Source organism: Borostomias antarcticus (assembly GCF_949987555.1).
Source record: "Borostomias antarcticus genome assembly, chromosome: 18".
In the NCBI taxonomy this organism is placed as follows: Eukaryota; Metazoa; Chordata; class Actinopteri; order Stomiiformes; family Stomiidae; genus Borostomias; species Borostomias antarcticus.
Window position 1 is genome coordinate 15,534,968 of NC_140251.1, and position 17,500 is coordinate 15,552,467.

At 47.4% G+C, this 17,500-nt stretch overlaps 3 protein-coding genes across 4 annotated transcripts in view; 2 read left to right on the forward strand and 1 right to left on the reverse strand.

Moving 5' to 3' along the window:
• LOC311320804 (aldo-keto reductase family 1 member B1) overlaps nt 1–2,640 on the forward strand; it is a 5,498-nt gene extending 2,858 nt beyond the window's left edge. The window contains exons 5-10 of one of the 2 annotated variants that reach the window (XR_014630853.1): nt 542–658; nt 1,226–1,338; nt 1,488–1,575; nt 1,697–1,780; nt 2,091–2,202; nt 2,389–2,640. Coding sequence is in view for 1 of the 2 variants with exons in the window: in XM_084452641.1 (XP_084308767.1) it covers nt 542–658; nt 1,226–1,338; nt 1,488–1,575; nt 1,697–1,780; nt 2,120–2,202; nt 2,389–2,422 (519 nt within the window). In the remaining variant the exon portion in view is untranslated. The remainder of the gene's footprint in view (nt 1–541; nt 659–1,225; nt 1,339–1,487; nt 1,576–1,696; nt 1,781–2,090; nt 2,203–2,388) is intronic. The other variant, XM_084452641.1, reaches the window with a different exon arrangement.
• A 487-nt stretch (nt 2,641–3,127) lies between these two features.
• Nucleotides 3,128–9,948, reverse strand: klhl36 (kelch-like family member 36). Its single transcript, XM_084452639.1, has 8 exons — nt 9,900–9,948; nt 9,310–9,489; nt 8,572–8,766; nt 8,225–8,347; nt 7,090–7,311; nt 5,763–6,296; nt 5,436–5,593; nt 3,128–4,323 (listed from the first exon to the last, which is right to left on the reverse strand). The coding sequence occupies exons 2-8, from the start codon at nt 9,385–9,387 to the stop codon at nt 3,750–3,752; spliced, it is 1,884 nt and encodes a 627-aa protein (XP_084308765.1). The 5' UTR covers nt 9,388–9,489; nt 9,900–9,948; the 3' UTR covers nt 3,128–3,749.
• A 1,033-nt stretch (nt 9,949–10,981) lies between these two features.
• The window catches only part of cotl1 (coactosin-like F-actin binding protein 1), a 7,019-nt gene continuing 500 nt past the window's right edge, over nt 10,982–17,500 (forward strand). The window contains exons 1-4 of the mRNA XM_084452598.1: nt 10,982–11,251; nt 11,723–11,805; nt 16,357–16,514; nt 17,010–17,500. The exon at nt 17,010–17,500 is cut by the window's right edge and continues 500 nt beyond it. Of these exons, the coding sequence (XP_084308724.1) occupies nt 11,175–11,251; nt 11,723–11,805; nt 16,357–16,514; nt 17,010–17,120 (429 nt within the window). The 5' untranslated portion in view covers nt 10,982–11,174 and the 3' untranslated portion in view covers nt 17,121–17,500. The remainder of the gene's footprint in view (nt 11,252–11,722; nt 11,806–16,356; nt 16,515–17,009) is intronic.

The following is a 17,500-nucleotide window of genomic DNA, read 5'->3' on the forward strand; positions in this document are numbered from 1 at the left end:
AAGTCTGTGAGTGTTCATGAGTTGCCCAGCCAGAGCCCAGACTTGAACCCGATTGAACATCTCTGGAAAGACCTGAAAATGGCTGTGCAGCGACACTCCCCATCTAACCTGACAAAGAATGGGAGAAATACCCCAAATACAGGTGTGCCAAGCTTGTAGCGTCATACCCAAGAAGACTTGAGGCTGTAATCGCTGCCAAAGGTGCCTCAACAAAGTACAGAGGGGGTCTGAATATTTATGTACATATGATATTTCCGTTTTTTTTTTTTTTTTTTTAAATACATTTGCTAAAATTTCCAGAATACCTTTTTCACTTTGTCATTATGGGGTATTTTTGAGAAAAAAAGAAGAATTTAATCAATTTTGGAATAAGGCTGTAACACAACAAAATGTAGAAAAAGTGAAGGGGTGTGAATACTTTCTGGATGCACTGTGTACAGTATACAGCTTCTAATGATAGCATTCGTACGTAATGTGTGGTACCATGGGATGTATCACGTGTGTGTGTGTGTGTGTGTGTGTGCTTGCGCATGTTGTGTAGGGTATGGAGGCATTGCATGCCTCAGGGAAGGTGAAGAGTATCGGTGTGTCCAACTTCAACGTTCTCCAGCTGGAGAGACTGCTCTCTGTGGCCAAGATCCCCCCGGCAGTCAACCAGGTACTGGAGGACTCACGGGTCAAGTGCCTGTTTTAAATGTTCTGTTGTTTTAAATGTTCTGCAAAGTACAGAGAATGTTAGTAGAACGACTTGAGGGAGGAGGAAATGTATGTTGGAAATGGAGAAGTTGGATTTTTGGTGCAATGTTTGAGGCACTGGTGAAAAGCCAGTGAGCAACAACACTTCGTTTTATATAACCTTTTATGTATTGCACTTTGTCTTGATGCTTTTAATGTCTCATGTAAAGCACTTTGAATTACCTTGTTGCTGAATGATGTGCTATACATATAAACTTGCCTTGCCTTGCTCGAGGGCACAATGGTGGTGCTGGTGGTGGTTGGTGCCTGAAGTACTGATGCCGACAAATCTCCAGCTGGTATCTCACACCGCATCACTACCTGTCGCCCCCAGAATTCAAACTGACAACCTCCTGGTCACTATTTCCAGTGGTCTCCAGGCTAATGCAGCCTCCTGCCATCTTGCTCAAAATCAATCTGTCCAGTCCTGTAAGATCAGTTATTAACCTGGAGCATTCTCATAATCACGTTAACTTCTCCTGCCCTGTAGGTGGAGCTACACCCCTACCTGGTCCAGGCTGAGCTGGTTGAGTTCTGTAAGTCCAGAAACATCGCCCTCACCGCCTACAGTCCTTTTGGCTCCCCTGACAGACCCAAAGAGCTGTGAGTCCTGGCAGCAACACTAGCCTAGGGGTTAAAGGTTAGGGGTTAATCCAGACTCCTGAGGTTGCATTCTGTATTATGCCAATAACAACCAGTTCTGTCTGCCTGTCTACCTGCCTGCCTCTGTCTGTATGCCTGTCTGTCTGCAGCCACCGTGGAGCTACAGACCCAGAGAAGCTTCTAGAAGACCCAGACATTAGAGACATCGCTAAGAAATATCAACGAACCCCCGCCCAGGTCAGCAGTCTACTTCCTGCAAAACACTTTGCAGTGTGTCTCAAGTATGCCTACTGGGAGTGTGTGTGTGCCTCAGGTCTGTATTTAACGAGCGTGTTTTTAATGAGTGTGTTTATCTCAGGTGCTGCTGAGGTACCATGTGCAGCAGGGTATTGCAGTGATCCCCAAGAGCGCCAAACCCAACCATATCCTGGAAAACACCAAGGTGAACTGAACACTTTCTCTCTCTCTCTCTTCCACACCCTCCCTCTTCCTACTCAGCGATTATTCTGCACTATTGCATCATTCAACCTACATGGAACCGTTACTCAACAAAATTCATCAGAGTTCACATCAGGTTCAGACTTCCAGATGTACTTTAAAAAAAACAAACTCTAATCTACTTGTCGATTAAGATTCATGGTTTTTGCATATTTGATGCTGTTCAATGTCAACCTCACAAACAAATCAACAAGTTAGATGAACTCTTGAGAACTGTATTGACTACTATACTGTTTGTCCATGTTGGAATTAAGAGTCAACGAAAACATTGGTGTGTGTGCAGATCTTTGATTGGTCTCTGAGCGAGGAGGATATGACATCACTGAAAGGGCTGGACCGCGGCTGGAAGGCCTGCGTCATTGACTTGTAAGATAACACACACACAGCCCCACTGCGTATGTCTACTAACGTCAAACAACCCTGAACTGCATCTGTTTGCTTAACAAAGTTGAACTTGCTTGGGGCCAGGCCATCACAGTACTTCTGCTTTGTCATATACAGTACAGTGATACCAGGTCAGCCATCTCTCAGTCTAATGTTCTCCCTCTTCAGGCTGAAGTCACATCCCTACTACCCCTTTGAATGACTCATCTCGGGGGATTCGAAGGTGCTGGGACAGGAGACAGAGGTCCCTGAACCTGGGACTCAGACTGCTGCTACTGTTAGCACTACCTGTTAGCACTACCTGTTAGCACTACCTGTTAGCACTACCTGTTAGCACTACCTATGACTGTGATATTGTAGCTGCTACGAGAGAGATGCTGCCAAACAAAATTTCTACATTTCTTGTACGATGACAATAAAGCCTCTAATCTAATCTATTCACCCTCTCATCAAAGCACAGACACACTGGGGTGCTAAGGGCCCACCGACCTGTGGCTTAGCGTTCATCTGGAATGAAAAACAGTGATGACTATGTCAAATGTGAATGTAGACTGCAGAGGTGGGTCTGGTAGCGGTTTAAATGTGAATCTTATAGAATATAGAGAGAGGCCTCTCTCTCATGTCTCCATGTCACAAAGAAATACTGTCAAACCCTCTGAAATAAGCCAAACTCTAATCAAAGTTTGAAACACCGCAATGATTTACATGTAATACTGTAGAACGTCAAAAAACAGTTGTTTCCACACAGATAGACCAGACAGTCCGCAGTGTTAGAAAGCAGGTTGGAAGAGTCTTCACAAATCACGTTGTAAAACTCTTCACAAATCACATGATTACAGAATCAACGTCATGCTGGAAGACTCCATCCCACATCAGACGAGTACAATCGCCAGCCTTACTGTAAACATTTGTGTTTTTGGAGACACAGTACGTGATGGGCAGTTACTGTATATGACAGGCAGTTCTATATGTCAACGTCGCTAACAGAACATTCAGTATCAGAATGATATAGGTAGCATTCTCATACTGTAGGTGTGTACGAGAGGCAGTCCTGCACATGGAAGCCTGAAATCCTGAAAGATCTACAGTTCTAAATGATGGCAGCTTCAAGGCTCTAGTGGACTCGTCCCTCCTCCTCTAAAGTCACCTGACTCCTCTAGAGGTGAAGCAGATGGACCAACAAGCACCGAATGGTAAACGCCACACAAACACACCAAATTGTAAATATTCAGACATCCAGCGTGTGCTTTCATTGCCTTTTCTTTAGCCAGGGAGGTCACTGAGACGGTGATGTCAACGATGACCTGGGTCATGTGGAGTGTCTCGACCTATCACGGTGCACTGCCGTTGATATAGCAACACCGCCACCAGTCAGCTTGGCTCTACCAGTGTCCAGAGTTTAACCTTTTATGTTTTGGGGTATTTGGGGGTTTCTAATTCATCCAGTACACCACAAACCCAGAAGAGGAGACACCTAAAAGCGCTTCTCAACCCCCAGTTTGGTCCCCCTCCTACCCCAGGTCCTGTCCTCAGGTGGGGAGGGGCCGACCTTTGACCCTGTGTCCTGCCGCCTTCCTCCCCGGGCTGCTGGGTAGTGGCGCCGGCTTCACGGTACACACACACGCCGAGGCCCCTGCGATGCGTTTGGGCAGGTCCGGCCCATGGGTCCACTGGCCCTTCTCTGGGTGGAACACCTGCGTGGCGCGGGAGAACACCATGGCCTCCCAGCTGTACCCCCCCAGAACATAGATCCTCCCCCCCCACACGCCCACGCCGGCTTCGCTGTTGGGCCTCAGCAGGGGCGCCACGCGAGTCCACTGCTCGCTACGCGGGTCGAACGCCTCCACGCCCAGGATGTCGAAGCGCTCGGCGCTGTGCTCGTGGTCGTCGCTGCCCCCGATGGCGTAGATGAGGTGGTGCAGGGAGGCCATGCAGTGCCAGCCCCGCGCTGAGGTCATGGCCTGGCGCTCCGCCCAGACGTCACCGCCCCTCTGGGGGTCGTAGCTCAGGACCTCGCACCGGTATGGCCCGATCTGGTAGTCATGGCCACCGGAGATGTACACCACCCCCTGGTGGACGGTGCCGGCGTGGCCGTAGGTGAACCTGCGGAGAGATGGAGAAGGGGATGAGGAAGACATGAAGGGAGGGATGAGGGGAGAAAAGAGGGAGGGGAAGAGAGAAGAGCAAAAGCAAAGGGTCTATTTAAACAAATGTTGGGTTTTGAAGCCTCGGCGCTACCATTAAATAACTTATTTAGACGCGTTCTGTCCGAGTGAATTTATTTTTCCGAGCTAGTCTTCTTCTGTGGTGGTGGCGGTCTCTTTGAAGCTTCAAATCACCGCCACCACCACAGAAGTAGAAAAATAAATTCACTCGGACAGAACACGTCTAAATAAGTTATTTAATGGTAGCGCCGAGGCTTCAAAACCCAGCATTTGTTTAAATAGACCCTTTTGCTTAGGAAGTTTCATGTTTATCTGACACTTGTAAATATGAGCGCCTCTCCTAAATAGGCCGACACCGATTTATTTTGACGGCGAAGTGAATGGAGGGTGAAAGGACTGTAGTCTGGCATGAGCGAGCATGCGACAACAGGACTGAGAAGGGCTAGGTCTGGGTTTGGGGGTTTATGCCTGGGGATAGCTCTGGGTTTGAGGGTTTATGTCTGGGGATAGCTCTGGGTTTGAGGGTTTATGCCTGGGGATAGCTCTGGGTTTGAGGGTTTATGTCTGGGGATAGCTCTGGGTTTGAGGGTTTATGCCTGGGGATAGCTCTGGGTTTGAGGGTTTATGCCTGTGGATAGCTCTGGGTTTGAGGGTTTATGCCTGGGGATAGCTCTGGGTTTGAGGGTTTATGCCTGTGGATAGCTCTGGGTTTGAGGGTTTATGCCTGTGGATAGCTCTGGGTTTGAGGGTTTATGTCTGGGGATAGCTCTGGGTTTGAGGGTTTATGCCTGGGGATAGCTCTGGGTTTGAGGGTTTATGTCTGGGGATAGCTCTGGGTTTGAGGGTTTATGCCTGGGGATAGCTCTGGGTTTGGGGGTTTATGTCTGGGGATAGCTCTGGGTTTGAGGGTTTATGTCTGGGGATAGCTCTGGGTTTGAGGGTTTATGTCTGGGGATAGCTCTGGGTTTGAGGGTTTATGTCTGGGGATAGCTCTGGGTTTGAGGGTTTATGTCTGGGGATAGCTCTGGGTTTGGGGGTCTGTGTTCTGACCTGGGCAGCCCAGCTACGTAGGTCCAGAGGTCCTGCGCAGGGTGGTAGACCTCCACAGAGGACAGCGCCCCGTTGTCGTTCCTCCCCCCCACGGCGATGAGACAGTCCCCTACCGCCCCCAGGTAGAAGTCCACACGACGCTGGTTCATAGGAGCACCCTGGGGGGGGGGGGGTAGAGTGAGAGGGGAGAGGGTGTCAGGCACTAAGGCATCATGTTCATTAGATTAGGCGTTCACTGCCATTCATTATACTGTACGTCACATGGCTCTGAACGGCTGCGCCAAAGTGCGTATACGGTACAGCTGTCGGCGTGTTAGGTGTGTTTACTTTGCTCCACTGGTTGTCCCGGGGGTCGTAGCGGTACAGCAGGTTACAGGCGGCGTCCCCCCCGTTGTCTCGCGACGAGCTGCCCCCCGCGGTGTAAACAAACCCCCCGAGCACGGCCAGACAGTGGTGGCTCCTCTGGGCCGGGAGCTGGGTCTCCACCCCCCACCCGCCCGCCTCTCCGTCCAACCAGCACACGTCGGCGCTCAGCTCCTCCCCGCGCTCCGACACCTCCCCCCCCACCAGCAGCAGGCGCTCCACCCCGCCCCGGAGGGAGGTGCGGCCGGTCTGCAGGAGGGGCTGGGCGCTCAGGCGGGCGTGGTAGCTCAGCGCCTCCTCCACCAGCGCCTCGCACCGGGCCTCCGGGGGCAGGAGGGCGCGCACGGCGGGGAGGACCCGCTCGGCCAGGTCGGCGGCGGGCATCAGCGGGAAGCGGATGTGGGCGAGTAGGGGGCGGGCGTGCGCGGGCCGGTCAGCCGACTGGCTCAGCCACTGCAGGGCGCCCTGGAGCAGCGCCTGCTCACTCTCATGCTGCACCTGCCAGGAGCCGTCCAGAGCGGAGGTCAAGACATGTGTAATGGAAATCCGTTTCTAACGTTCAAACAAAGCAGACCAGAAATGAGCTGGAGGCATATTGACTTCACTCTGACGTGAATGACAGGAGATGTAATCTGTTTCAAAAGTTTTCGTTGAAAAGTTTTGATGTTACAGTCACACGGTAGAAAAAATTAATGCTCCCATGCCTAACGCAGCTCTCAACTGAGCTCTGCTATGCGTGACGTCATACTAATTATCTTAAAGGGATAACTAAAAGGGGAGCTTTTGGCTAATAAATATAGGCTCAACTAAGCACTAATCAATATAGGATATAACTAAGCACTAATCAATATAGGCTTAACTAAGCACTAACCAATATAGGATATAACTAAGCACTAATCAAAAAACAAACAAATGTATCTCTTGCCCAAAATGTGTTCTTAAATGTACACATTGTGGCTCTTACAACACATTTCCTCTGTTAGGAGGGATACAATAATGTTCATCTTGGTCCTGATTTCCTGGATACAGATGAAGCCTAGTCCTAGACCACATGACATGCCAATGGAAATTCTCCATTGAAGTGTCTAATTAGTTTTAGACTAGATTTAAACTTGGTCTGGACAAATGCCCTTTAATCATAATGTCATCTTAATCTTAACCATAATCTAATTGTAATATAGGTAGGCAGGTATTGTAGGTACTTTATTATAATATTAGCCATACTCTAATCATATTAACCATACTCGAATCTTAAACTTAATCTCAACCATAATCTTAATTTGAATGTCACCTGGCCGCTGGCCAGGTAGTCGCTGAGTTTGTGGAGAGGGAGGTCTCTGAGGAAGTCGGGTGTGAAGGACAGCGTGGCGAAGCGCTGGAGGATGAAGCGGTCGATGTAGTGGTCCAGGCGCTCCAGGCTGTAGAGCTGAGCCAGCTCCTGCAGGTACAGGTAGTTGTCCTCGCTTACTTCCCTCTCCAGGTACTGGCAGCAGAAGTCCACCGCACGCCACACCTACGATCACAACAATGTCCCTTAGATTAGACTGGATTATACTTTATTATCATCATGACGCACACCTGCCCAGTGACAAACCCAACATGATTTTATTAGCTAAAAGCCTGCATAAATAAAGCTTGAATAGAAGTGTAGAGAAGTTAAATACTAATTTGAGACGATTTAAGGTAAAGTGTTGCCAGAATTAGCTTTTAGCTAATTGACTGGCCTTTGCGAATAATGTCTCTGTAAACATGTTTTTTTAAATTTACATTAGATTAGACTTTATTGTGTGCTAATTAGTTCTGCATCCTCATATGAAAAATCACACATAAGGTTTGTTAGCAAATTAACTAGCCTGCATGAATATAGGTTCAACAGAACCTCTATTGACATTATAGATATCTATTTGTTAAAGGAGTAGTAAAGGGAAAATGCATGTTTAGCCCTGTTTTAAGGTTACTTATGATCATATACAATGGTTCAGATCAAAACGTTGACAAAACTAGCACTTTTGAGAAAGTCTGATAATTGCTCTACCACCGTTTTGGTCATACAATGGATGTGGGTGGGCACCTTGAAAAATCATTCAAAAAACATGTTAAACTCACAATTTCAAAGACTATATATATATAAATACTTTGCGGCGAATTTGATGTCAGAACACCAACGGACACCAATTACCCCCTCGTGAGCTTCTTGTCTTTGAAATCGAGAGTTTAACATGTTCTGGAATGATTTTTCGCGGTGCCCACCCACATCCATTGTATGACCTAAACGGTGGTAGAGCAATTATCAGACTCTCAAAAGTGCTAGTTTTGTCAACGTTTTGATCTGAACCATTGTATGATCATAAGTAACCTTAAAACGGGGCTAAACATGCATTTTCCCTTTACTACTCCTTTAATGATTAACAGTTAATTCAACAAACCTGCAGGAGGTGTGCTGTCTCCAGGATGTAGTCGATGTTGCCGCCGTCCAATGGCAACTCACCGCTGTAGAGGAAGTCGACCAGCGCCTTTAGGCCGATGTAGGACGCCCCCACAAGCTCTACCTATGGAGGAGTAGGAAGAGGAGGTAGAGAATGACAATGAAATACACACAGATATATACAACTTTTAATAATAATAATAATAAATTTTATTTGTAAATGCACTTTACATCGAATGAACAATCTCAAAGTGCTAAATTGTAATTGTAATTAAAGTGTAATATTTTACACCCTCACTCTCTCTCACACACACACACACACACACACACTCTCTCTCACTTGCGTACCTCTTCCTGGTGTTCCTCCCTCATTCCCAGGGTGAACATGGCGTGGAAGTACGTGCTGGACACGGCGAGTAGGGCGCGGTGGGCGGGGACACGCTGCTCGTCGGCCAGCAGCACCACGTCACACAGCTGGCCACGCTGGCGCTGTTCATTCAGACCCTGCAGCAGCACGCTACCCTGCTCTGCACAGCGATACACCTTAGGACGTGCACACACACGCACGTGCACACACACACACACACGCGCGCACGCACGCACGCACACACACGCACACACACACACACACACAGGTAATGTGAATGACTACATCAATAACTCCAACCCCGCTCCTCCCACACCAGGGGATGAGAGAAAGAGAGACAGATGTAGTAGAACACACACACCGGCACGGCTATATGGATCACTTTAATAACATTAAGGTCCCTCAGGAAAGTCTATAGAGATGCTAAATTTAGGCCTACAGACGAATAACCATGTAAGTCACATTCACAAGTGTGTTACTGTTCGTAATCTGTGTCCTGCAAGTAATTTATATCATTCACACAAAATATTATTAGGATGGTTTGTAGCCTATATCTGATGTTGATCAAGCTCTTCTCCCAAAATCCAAACGGACATGTGGTTATTCGTCTAGAACCTTCAATTAACTATGTACACACATCCAGCTAGTGACCCACCAGCAGAGGGATGTGACTTGAAGTGAGATACAAACCCAGCAGGTCAGTCCGATGGGAGACTGACCTTTGAGGATTCACTGATGCGTTGGGGCCGTGATACGCGGCTCTGTCTACCGTTGTCCATGGTGTGACAACAAGACATGCCAGATCAGTGTCTGCCAGAATGAGCTGTCGGCTTCATCCCCCCCTCCCGCTGCGTGCTCTCTCGGGTCAGCACTATCTGGGGAACGGGAGAACATATGGGCTACACACACACACACACACACACACACACACACACACACACACACACACACACACACACACACACACACACACAAAGAGAGAGACAAATATGTCTTACTGACCGTCTTACATGCATAACTCAATAACCTGCAGGAACTGCGTTTCCCGAACAAATCACATCTAGGCGAAGTGGATTATACGCCGATAAATGTGTTGTTTATCATTGCGTCTTGTTACATTGTAATGCTGTTGAATTTTGCAATTAATTAAACAATCAACAGCAATAGTGACAAGGACCCGTAAGCTATAGCCTAGGTGTCACGATATGAACAAGCCCCACACGCTCGACAATACTACCCTGCTGGGGCTACAACCGTTTTAGGACTACATTCAGCACTACACCGTCCGCTGATTGGGGAATTATCTTACCTGTTGAAAGTCAGTAGATGCATATTTCGTTCATCCGCATCCATGATCTCCTCCCGGAAGACCTATCTACACATTCAGCCAATCACAGTACGAGTAGAGGATCTATTCGAACGCATTCAAGAGCTGCAACGCTAAAACGCCCAGGGATGCTGATGCGACAGGGAGCATAAAATGCTACGCATGAGTTGTAGTTTTACTTGACATTCTAAGGGATCATTGGTGGGTTAGTAACTAACTTATTGTAAGTCGGATAAAAGCTTCTGCTAAATGACTGTAGTGTAAATGTATAATAGGTTCTTAGGCTATAATGTTACTTAATCACTAGCCTAGGCTTTACGTTTACAATTAGTTGTTCATGACTTCATCCATTCAAGTAGGCTATTATGCTTGAAATGTGTATGCTTCAATTGATTTGAAGCATACAAGCCCTTAAAGACCTCAATATTTGAATTGCTGCGCACACATCTCTCTCTCTCTCTCTCTCTCTCTCTTACACTCTCTCTCTCTCTCTCTCACACTCTCACACTCTCTCTCTCCCTCTCTTTCTCTCTCTCTCTCTCTCTCTCTTACACTCTCTCTCTCTCTCTCACACTCTCTCTCTCCCTCTCTTTCTCTCTCTCTCTCTCTCTCTCTCTCTCTTACACTCTCTCTCTCTCTCTCTCTCTCACACTCTCTCTCTCCCTCTCTTTCTCTCTCTCGCGCACGCACGAACGCGCACACACACGCACGCAATGTCAGATGAATTGCACATCTACTTCTTTGTCCCTCCCCTTCTGCTCTGGGGATTATGGCCCTTGTAGCGACATTTGTAGCACCTGACGTAAGCTTTGCACTGTTAGGCTATTGTTCCCAACTTCGGACCACCAGGTGGCGGGGTAGCGCAGTAAAACAGTAACAATAGAAAAGGGTGGATTTAATTTGGCTGAAGTCTGAATGCCCTAGTTGACCATCGGGAGGAGGTGAATACTGCGTCTGGGGAGTTCGCGTTTTCTAGTACGGCAGCCTGATTGACAAACATCACCAACGCCCATAAACCCGGCAATAGGAAATGATTGGAGTCTTTAAAGGGGTTGCATTTTCATATAATTGAGGAAAGAGACACTCAGCTCAGCGCACAGCTCAATAGTTCAGTGCGGCTCGTGATTTGGGAGGGTAGGCTGCTGCCAGTCTGTTAACTCTAGTTCTGCTCCTTTTGGATAGAAGACAGGCTGTTCACTTCGGCGTACCGTTTTTAGACCATTGTTCTACTCTCCTGTACACTTGCATCCATCTAAAATGGCAACACGAATCGATAAAGACGCTTGCAGGGAAGCTTACAACCTCGTCAGAGACGATAACACGGAGATAAATTGGTGAGTTAGTCGCACGTTAATGACTTGTGTGTTTTGTCCAGGCTGGTCGCGGCCGTGGGGGTAGCCTATGCTGCACTGCGTAGATTGATGGTTTAAGAGTTTTTCATTCATTCTTCCCTACATGCTTTTTGGACCTGTCCACCCACTATATTAGGCTACCTCGTTGTGGTCAGTAGCCCAATAATTCAGACCAGGGGGCATGAGTAGCCTAATTTCCTTTGTCTATCATAGAGAGGGTACTGTAGTGACACGTAGCCTAGTACACAAAACCTGACACCTTGCCTCCCATACTCCCAGTCCCCTGTGATTATCATGGATACACTGTAATAATCATGTCTTTGGAAAATGATGGGCATAGACGCGGTCAGATTGTCACTGCGGGAGCGTGAGATCCTGTTGAGAGATGGACTTGGGGCTACTGGCTTTATAGACTGGGTCGATTTACACTGCGCCTTTTCTTCCTCCTCGCAGGGCTGCATTCAAGTATGAGGGCGCTATGATCGTGCCAGCGGGGCATGGCACCGATTATGAAGAATTCAAGAGCCAGTGCACAGGTAAGGCACCCGGTTTTCATTCACTGCTGCTGCAGTGGGCTATTTCAAATACGCAGCAATGTTCGTAACAGTGTTATAGCCTAGACATAGACAATTAGGCTACAATTAACATCGTTCACTTGTTGCCCGGCCGTTGGTGATTAACATTACTGGTAAACAAGCTAATGGAAACTTACAAGCGGTAGGCTTATCTTATAAGACTCTCTGTCTTCGATTGGTTGTCACTACCAGGAAGTAGCCCATATCGTGACCGTGGACAGCTTTAGACGGCTCAGTGCACTCCCATGTCCAAGTTGTTCTCCTGAGTGATGATCGCACTCGAGTGAACTTTTAGCATATAGGTTAAATTACTTTTTGTTCATCAGCTTTAAATCCCATCACCCACCAGGTCATATGGATAATCATATGTGCTTCTCGATCATATGTGCCTCTCTCTCTGTCTCTCTCTCTCTCTCTCTCTCTCTCTCTCTCTCTCTCTCTCTCTCTCTCCTCCTCTCTCTCTCTCTCTCTCTCTCTCTCTCTCTCTCTCTCTCTCTGTCTCTCTCTCTCTGTCTCTCTCTCTCTCTCTCTCTCTCTCTCTCTCTCTCTCTCTCTCTCTCTCCCTCTCTCTCTCTCTCGCTCTCTCTCTCTCTCTCTCTCTCTCTCTCTAGTGAGTGTTGGGCGTGGCAGTACACTCCTGGTGCGCGCGCCTCCATACACCCCGGGGCTGCTTGTATCAATGTTTCAGCCAGGGCTCGCTCGCGCATTCCAATGTTGGAATAACTGATTTACTGCCATTCTAACAGCTCCCTGTATGATGATATTGGAATATGTCCAATATCATATAGGCAAAGAGAGAGAGAGAGAGAGAGAGAGAGAGAGAGAGATTGAGTTCTTCTAGGCATTGCTGCTTGAATTCTAACTAAGAAGTTGCTCAGTTTCTGATGAGTGTGCATTAGTAGAGGAAGCAGTGGGCAAGCAGCCGGTCTAATTTGGGTTTTAGGCTGAGCCTCAAAGGGTTGCGCAAGAGGATGAGTGGGTGTCCAGACCAGACGTTTCATTATGAGTCGTTCGTTCGTTCGTCGTTGTTATTTAGGTGCCCATACAAAGATCTACAAAATGTCTGAAGGGCCGAGAGCAGTCTCTCTCTTTCTCTTATTTATTGCTGTCTCATCACAGTCGCAGGGCTTTTTTCAAGGCACTTTGGGGTTGCGTTGTCAGCGGGAGGGGGAGAGAAATCAGTCCGACTCACCGGGAGGACAGACTGAGAGAGATAGGAGGAAGTGAGACGTACTGTACTGTACAGTAGAGCCGGTGCTGAGTCGCTCTACTTCCTCAACTCGCTGTCTCCTCTGAGCTGTTGTCTGGCAGCATAGGGAGGGCTAATATAGTCATGAACGACATGTAAATGACTTTCAGAGAGAGGGTGGGGCAGCAGAGTGAAAGAGAGGTGTGTGTGAAATAGGCAGAGGCTGAGGTGTGTGTGTGTGTGTGTGTGTGTGTGTGTGTGTGTGTGTGTGTGTGTGTCAGCTGACATGTGTGAGTCTGTACTGCTGTAGGGTATGTGCTGAAACCAGCGATGGCCTTTGTCACCCTTCAGATAAGACACCTTTTAAACAATGGCTCTTGTTAATCTCCCCATATCTGCTACAAGGAAGCTGTTTCTGAAGCTCTGCCAGGAGAGTTAATCAACTAAGGTAAACACAGATATGCACATATGGCTTGGAGTAGTGAATATGAATGGGCTATTCTGATGCTCTAGGAAAGGATTAGGGCCTGATGTAGTGGTTGAGAGATACATAAGTTAGTATTAGGGGTGTAACAATACACTAATCTCACGATACGATATGATACACGATATTGGGTTGACGATAACAATACGATACGATACACTAAGGGCAGGTGTGAAGCGTTGCAGTAGTGCTGCTGTTCTCACCAATAGTGCATTTCTCCACATCTCTACTCCAATACACTTTGTGAATTTAGAGCTTAACTGTTGTAATATCATGGATAGGCCTAGAGACAAAAGACGTGTTTGTTACCAGCATTGTGTAGCCAGCGTTCACTGATATAGTATACAATAAACATATCATAATATTGTTTTCACCTTGACGATATGTATTGTGACGTTTCTGTATCGCGATATATTGTGGCACGATATATTGTTACACCCCTAGTTAGTATGTATGGAATACTATTTGAAATCCTTTCAATGACTTATCTGTGCTTGATTCGTGGCTGGCACAATGTAACCAGTTGCACGCAAACCCCACCCACCTGGCCTGACACTTCAGACAGATTCAAGCACTGATGTAATAGAAAGCATTTCAAATACTACTTTGAGCCAGTTCTGTCTGGTACTAAGATACATTAATCGTTAGCTGCTGGTGTCGTGATACAGTATGAGTTTGTGTGTGTGTTTTATACAGAGATTTAAAATGGGAAGTTGAACAGTGTCGGCTCTGCCTTGGAATACGGCCGTTAAAAACCTCTTTAGTTCTCTGACCTGAATACCTTCTAGTCTCACTCTGCTCTCTCCAACTCCCAGATTTACCCCAGTTTGGTGATTTGATGGCGGGCCAGAGTAGTGTGGTGCCATGACAAACTTGTCCACACGGACCCGTGTACTTCTGAAACCATGTATTTTTCTACGCGATTTGGCTGTTCGTTCACACGCAGACACGCTATTGGGGCCCTGAAACCGTGTTTGTTTGAAACCGGAGCCCAGGGTGAAATTTTTGGAAGACTCCGGTGTCTCGGGGGGAGGATAACCACAGTATTTTATTACTTGTCTCCATTGTTTGACGTCAGAGCGACGGTAAATAGCTAGTAAAACGGCATACCTAACAAAAATGCTGGTGCTAACGTTATTGGTTAGCATGCTGTCTGCACTCTTTGGGTGTCATATCCAGCTGCTCAACCTCATTCAACAACAGAGGCGCCTGAACGAGCAATAAAGGAGGCTGCTCTTCTTGTCGGACGAGGCCGGGTCGGACCTCTAGCTGGTGGTACAATTTCGAGAACGAGGCGGTTTTGGCGGAGGAATGGCGGGAGAACTTCAGGATGTCCAGAACAGCGCTACTGTCGTTAAGTGAGCTGCTTCGCCCGCACATTGAAGGACAGACTGCAGTGATGCGTTTGCCGGTTGATGTGGTCTATTGCTTTGGCATGTGTATTACATCGCTTGTACTATATGCAAACAAACACAAAGCATAATTACTTAAAGTTTCTGCATACTTTCCACACAGTTGGTATTGCTTGATCGTTCAGAAAGAGTTTATCTGAAAATCCTGCATTGTACTGGCCCAGGTTGGAAAAGCAATCGGGGGAAAAATGGCTAGCACACACTGCCATTGTTTTGCCAATTTCAGCGGGAAAGTTGTCATCAAAAATAAAATGTATCCACTCGTCTCTGCTGTCCTTTGAGCTTGGGAGACCATCTGTGCTGCTTAGTACATCCAAGGACAGAGCATTTTCAGTGACATTATGCTAGCTAGCGGGGTCCCTGAACGTGACGTAGGGTGACATGGGAGATTTAAACGGCTTGCAGGGCTGACTTTTTTCTAATGTTTTCATTTCGGCTGACCACAACAAAATGACTGGGTTGTTTCACTTCATACTTTGTGTGTTAGTAGACCCATCAGAGACTTAAATGTACATGCAAAAACAATGAAAGAGTTAGTTTTGCAAACGTGGACCTCTTTAACAAACTTTAACAAAGGATTAGGCATCAAGTCCCTTCAAACAAAGGAACTTGAATGTAGAGAAAGGCTTAACAAGGGGCATTTTGCAAAGCAAGCTAGCTTTTCTGTGAGGTAGCCAGCTGTGTTTGTAGGAGGTGGTCACCTGGGTTTTTAAGTCAGAGGACCTGAGTTCAAACCCAGTAAGCGACAAGTCAGGGTGTCAAGTCAATACTGACAAATTGCACAGTGACACCTGTTAACCCTAACCCTAACCTGTGACACGACCAGCCTAACCTGTCAAGATGAGTGTTCCTGTCACAGTGGCAGTGATGCTGTTGCCGTGTTGTCAGCCTAGACTGTCTGTCTCTGTCTGATGATGTCATCATGACCCTCTCTGACCTCCTTCTCCTGCTCCTTTCTCCCCTATTCTCTTCTCTCTCTCTCCTTTCTCCCCTATTCTCTTCTCTCTCTCTCTCCTTTCTCTCTCTCTGACCTCTTTCTCAAGTTCAATTGATTGATTTATTGTCATGTGTATTATAAAATACAATGAAATGCACTGTGCCCGGCACTCTCAGACATCAAGACATATAACTTAAGACGTAAGACAGTAAGACATTACAGCAATATGACAGGAGACGTTTACAAAATAAGACATTAAGACACTGTAGACATTACGAAATACGACTATAAGACATTAAGACATTACAAAGAGACATTAAAGTGCATAAAGCAAAAGTAGGAGCATCAGTGATTCATCAGCCTAACTTCCAGGGGGAAAAAAACTGTTACTGAGATGGGTGGTACTCTTTCCCTCTATGACCTCTTCTATTCTCTCTCTCTCTCTCTCTCTCTCCTCTCTCTCTCTCTCTCTCTCTCTCCTCTCTGTCAGATGATGCGCGTATCTTCGGCTTCGTGCGGATCACGACAGGCGATGCTATGAGTAAGCGGGCCAAGTTCACGCTCATCACCTGGATCGGGGAGAACGTGAGCGGCCTGCAGCGCGCCAAGATCAGCACCGACAAGACGCTGGTCAAGGACATTGTGCAGGTGAGGGACTCGCCTTATACACACACACACACACACACACACACACACACACACACACACACACACACACACACACACACACACACACACACACACACAGTCAGGTATACACAAATGCGCATGCTCTTTTCAACACGTTTCATTCTTTTCAGCCTTCAAGTATTGAACAGGTCCAGTAGGTCCCATGTGATGCAATTTCACACTGCGTCATCCCATTCTTGTCTTGTCTTGTCTCTGCGTTCACATCCACATATTTCTCCCTGGCTCTCACCCTCTCTGATCTCTGCCCTCCTGCCACATTCAGCCTGTTAAAGACCAGCAGCACCTTCAACCCTGGCTGCACCTCCATCTATCTACAGAATAGCCCTCCTCTTCATCACTCTCTCTGTCTTGCCTTTCCAACACTGCGCTTCCACACACACACACACACACACACACACACACACACACACACGCGCGCGCCTCTCACAGTCGCTGTCTCCCTTCTCCTTCCAGAACTTTGCGAAGGAGTTCATGATCAGCGACGCCCGTGAGCTGGAGGAGGAGTACATCCGTGACGAGCTTAAGAAAGCGGGCGGGGCCAACTATGACGCTCAGGCGGAGTAGGGGCGGAGTCACTGTCGGGAGAGGGGAGGGGCTGCTACCTGCTGGGGGAAGGGTCTGGTTTTCACACCTGGATGAGAGAGAGGATACTTCTATATACACACACACACACACACACACACACACACAATAAATTCATACACACACACATACATAGATACAGCGAGATACACACGCTCCTCAACACACTCAAATGCATGCACACACGTTCCTCACCACTACTGCACACCCTGGCTCTCGCACATTAAGACACACCCATATGTACATGTGACCTACAGAATCCTGTAGTCTTCTCCTCAGCTCTCTCTCTGTCCAGCCAGGCTGTGATTGGTTATCTACTGTACTGTGTATCATCTCTCCGTCGGACGCTCCGGGGCTCCCAG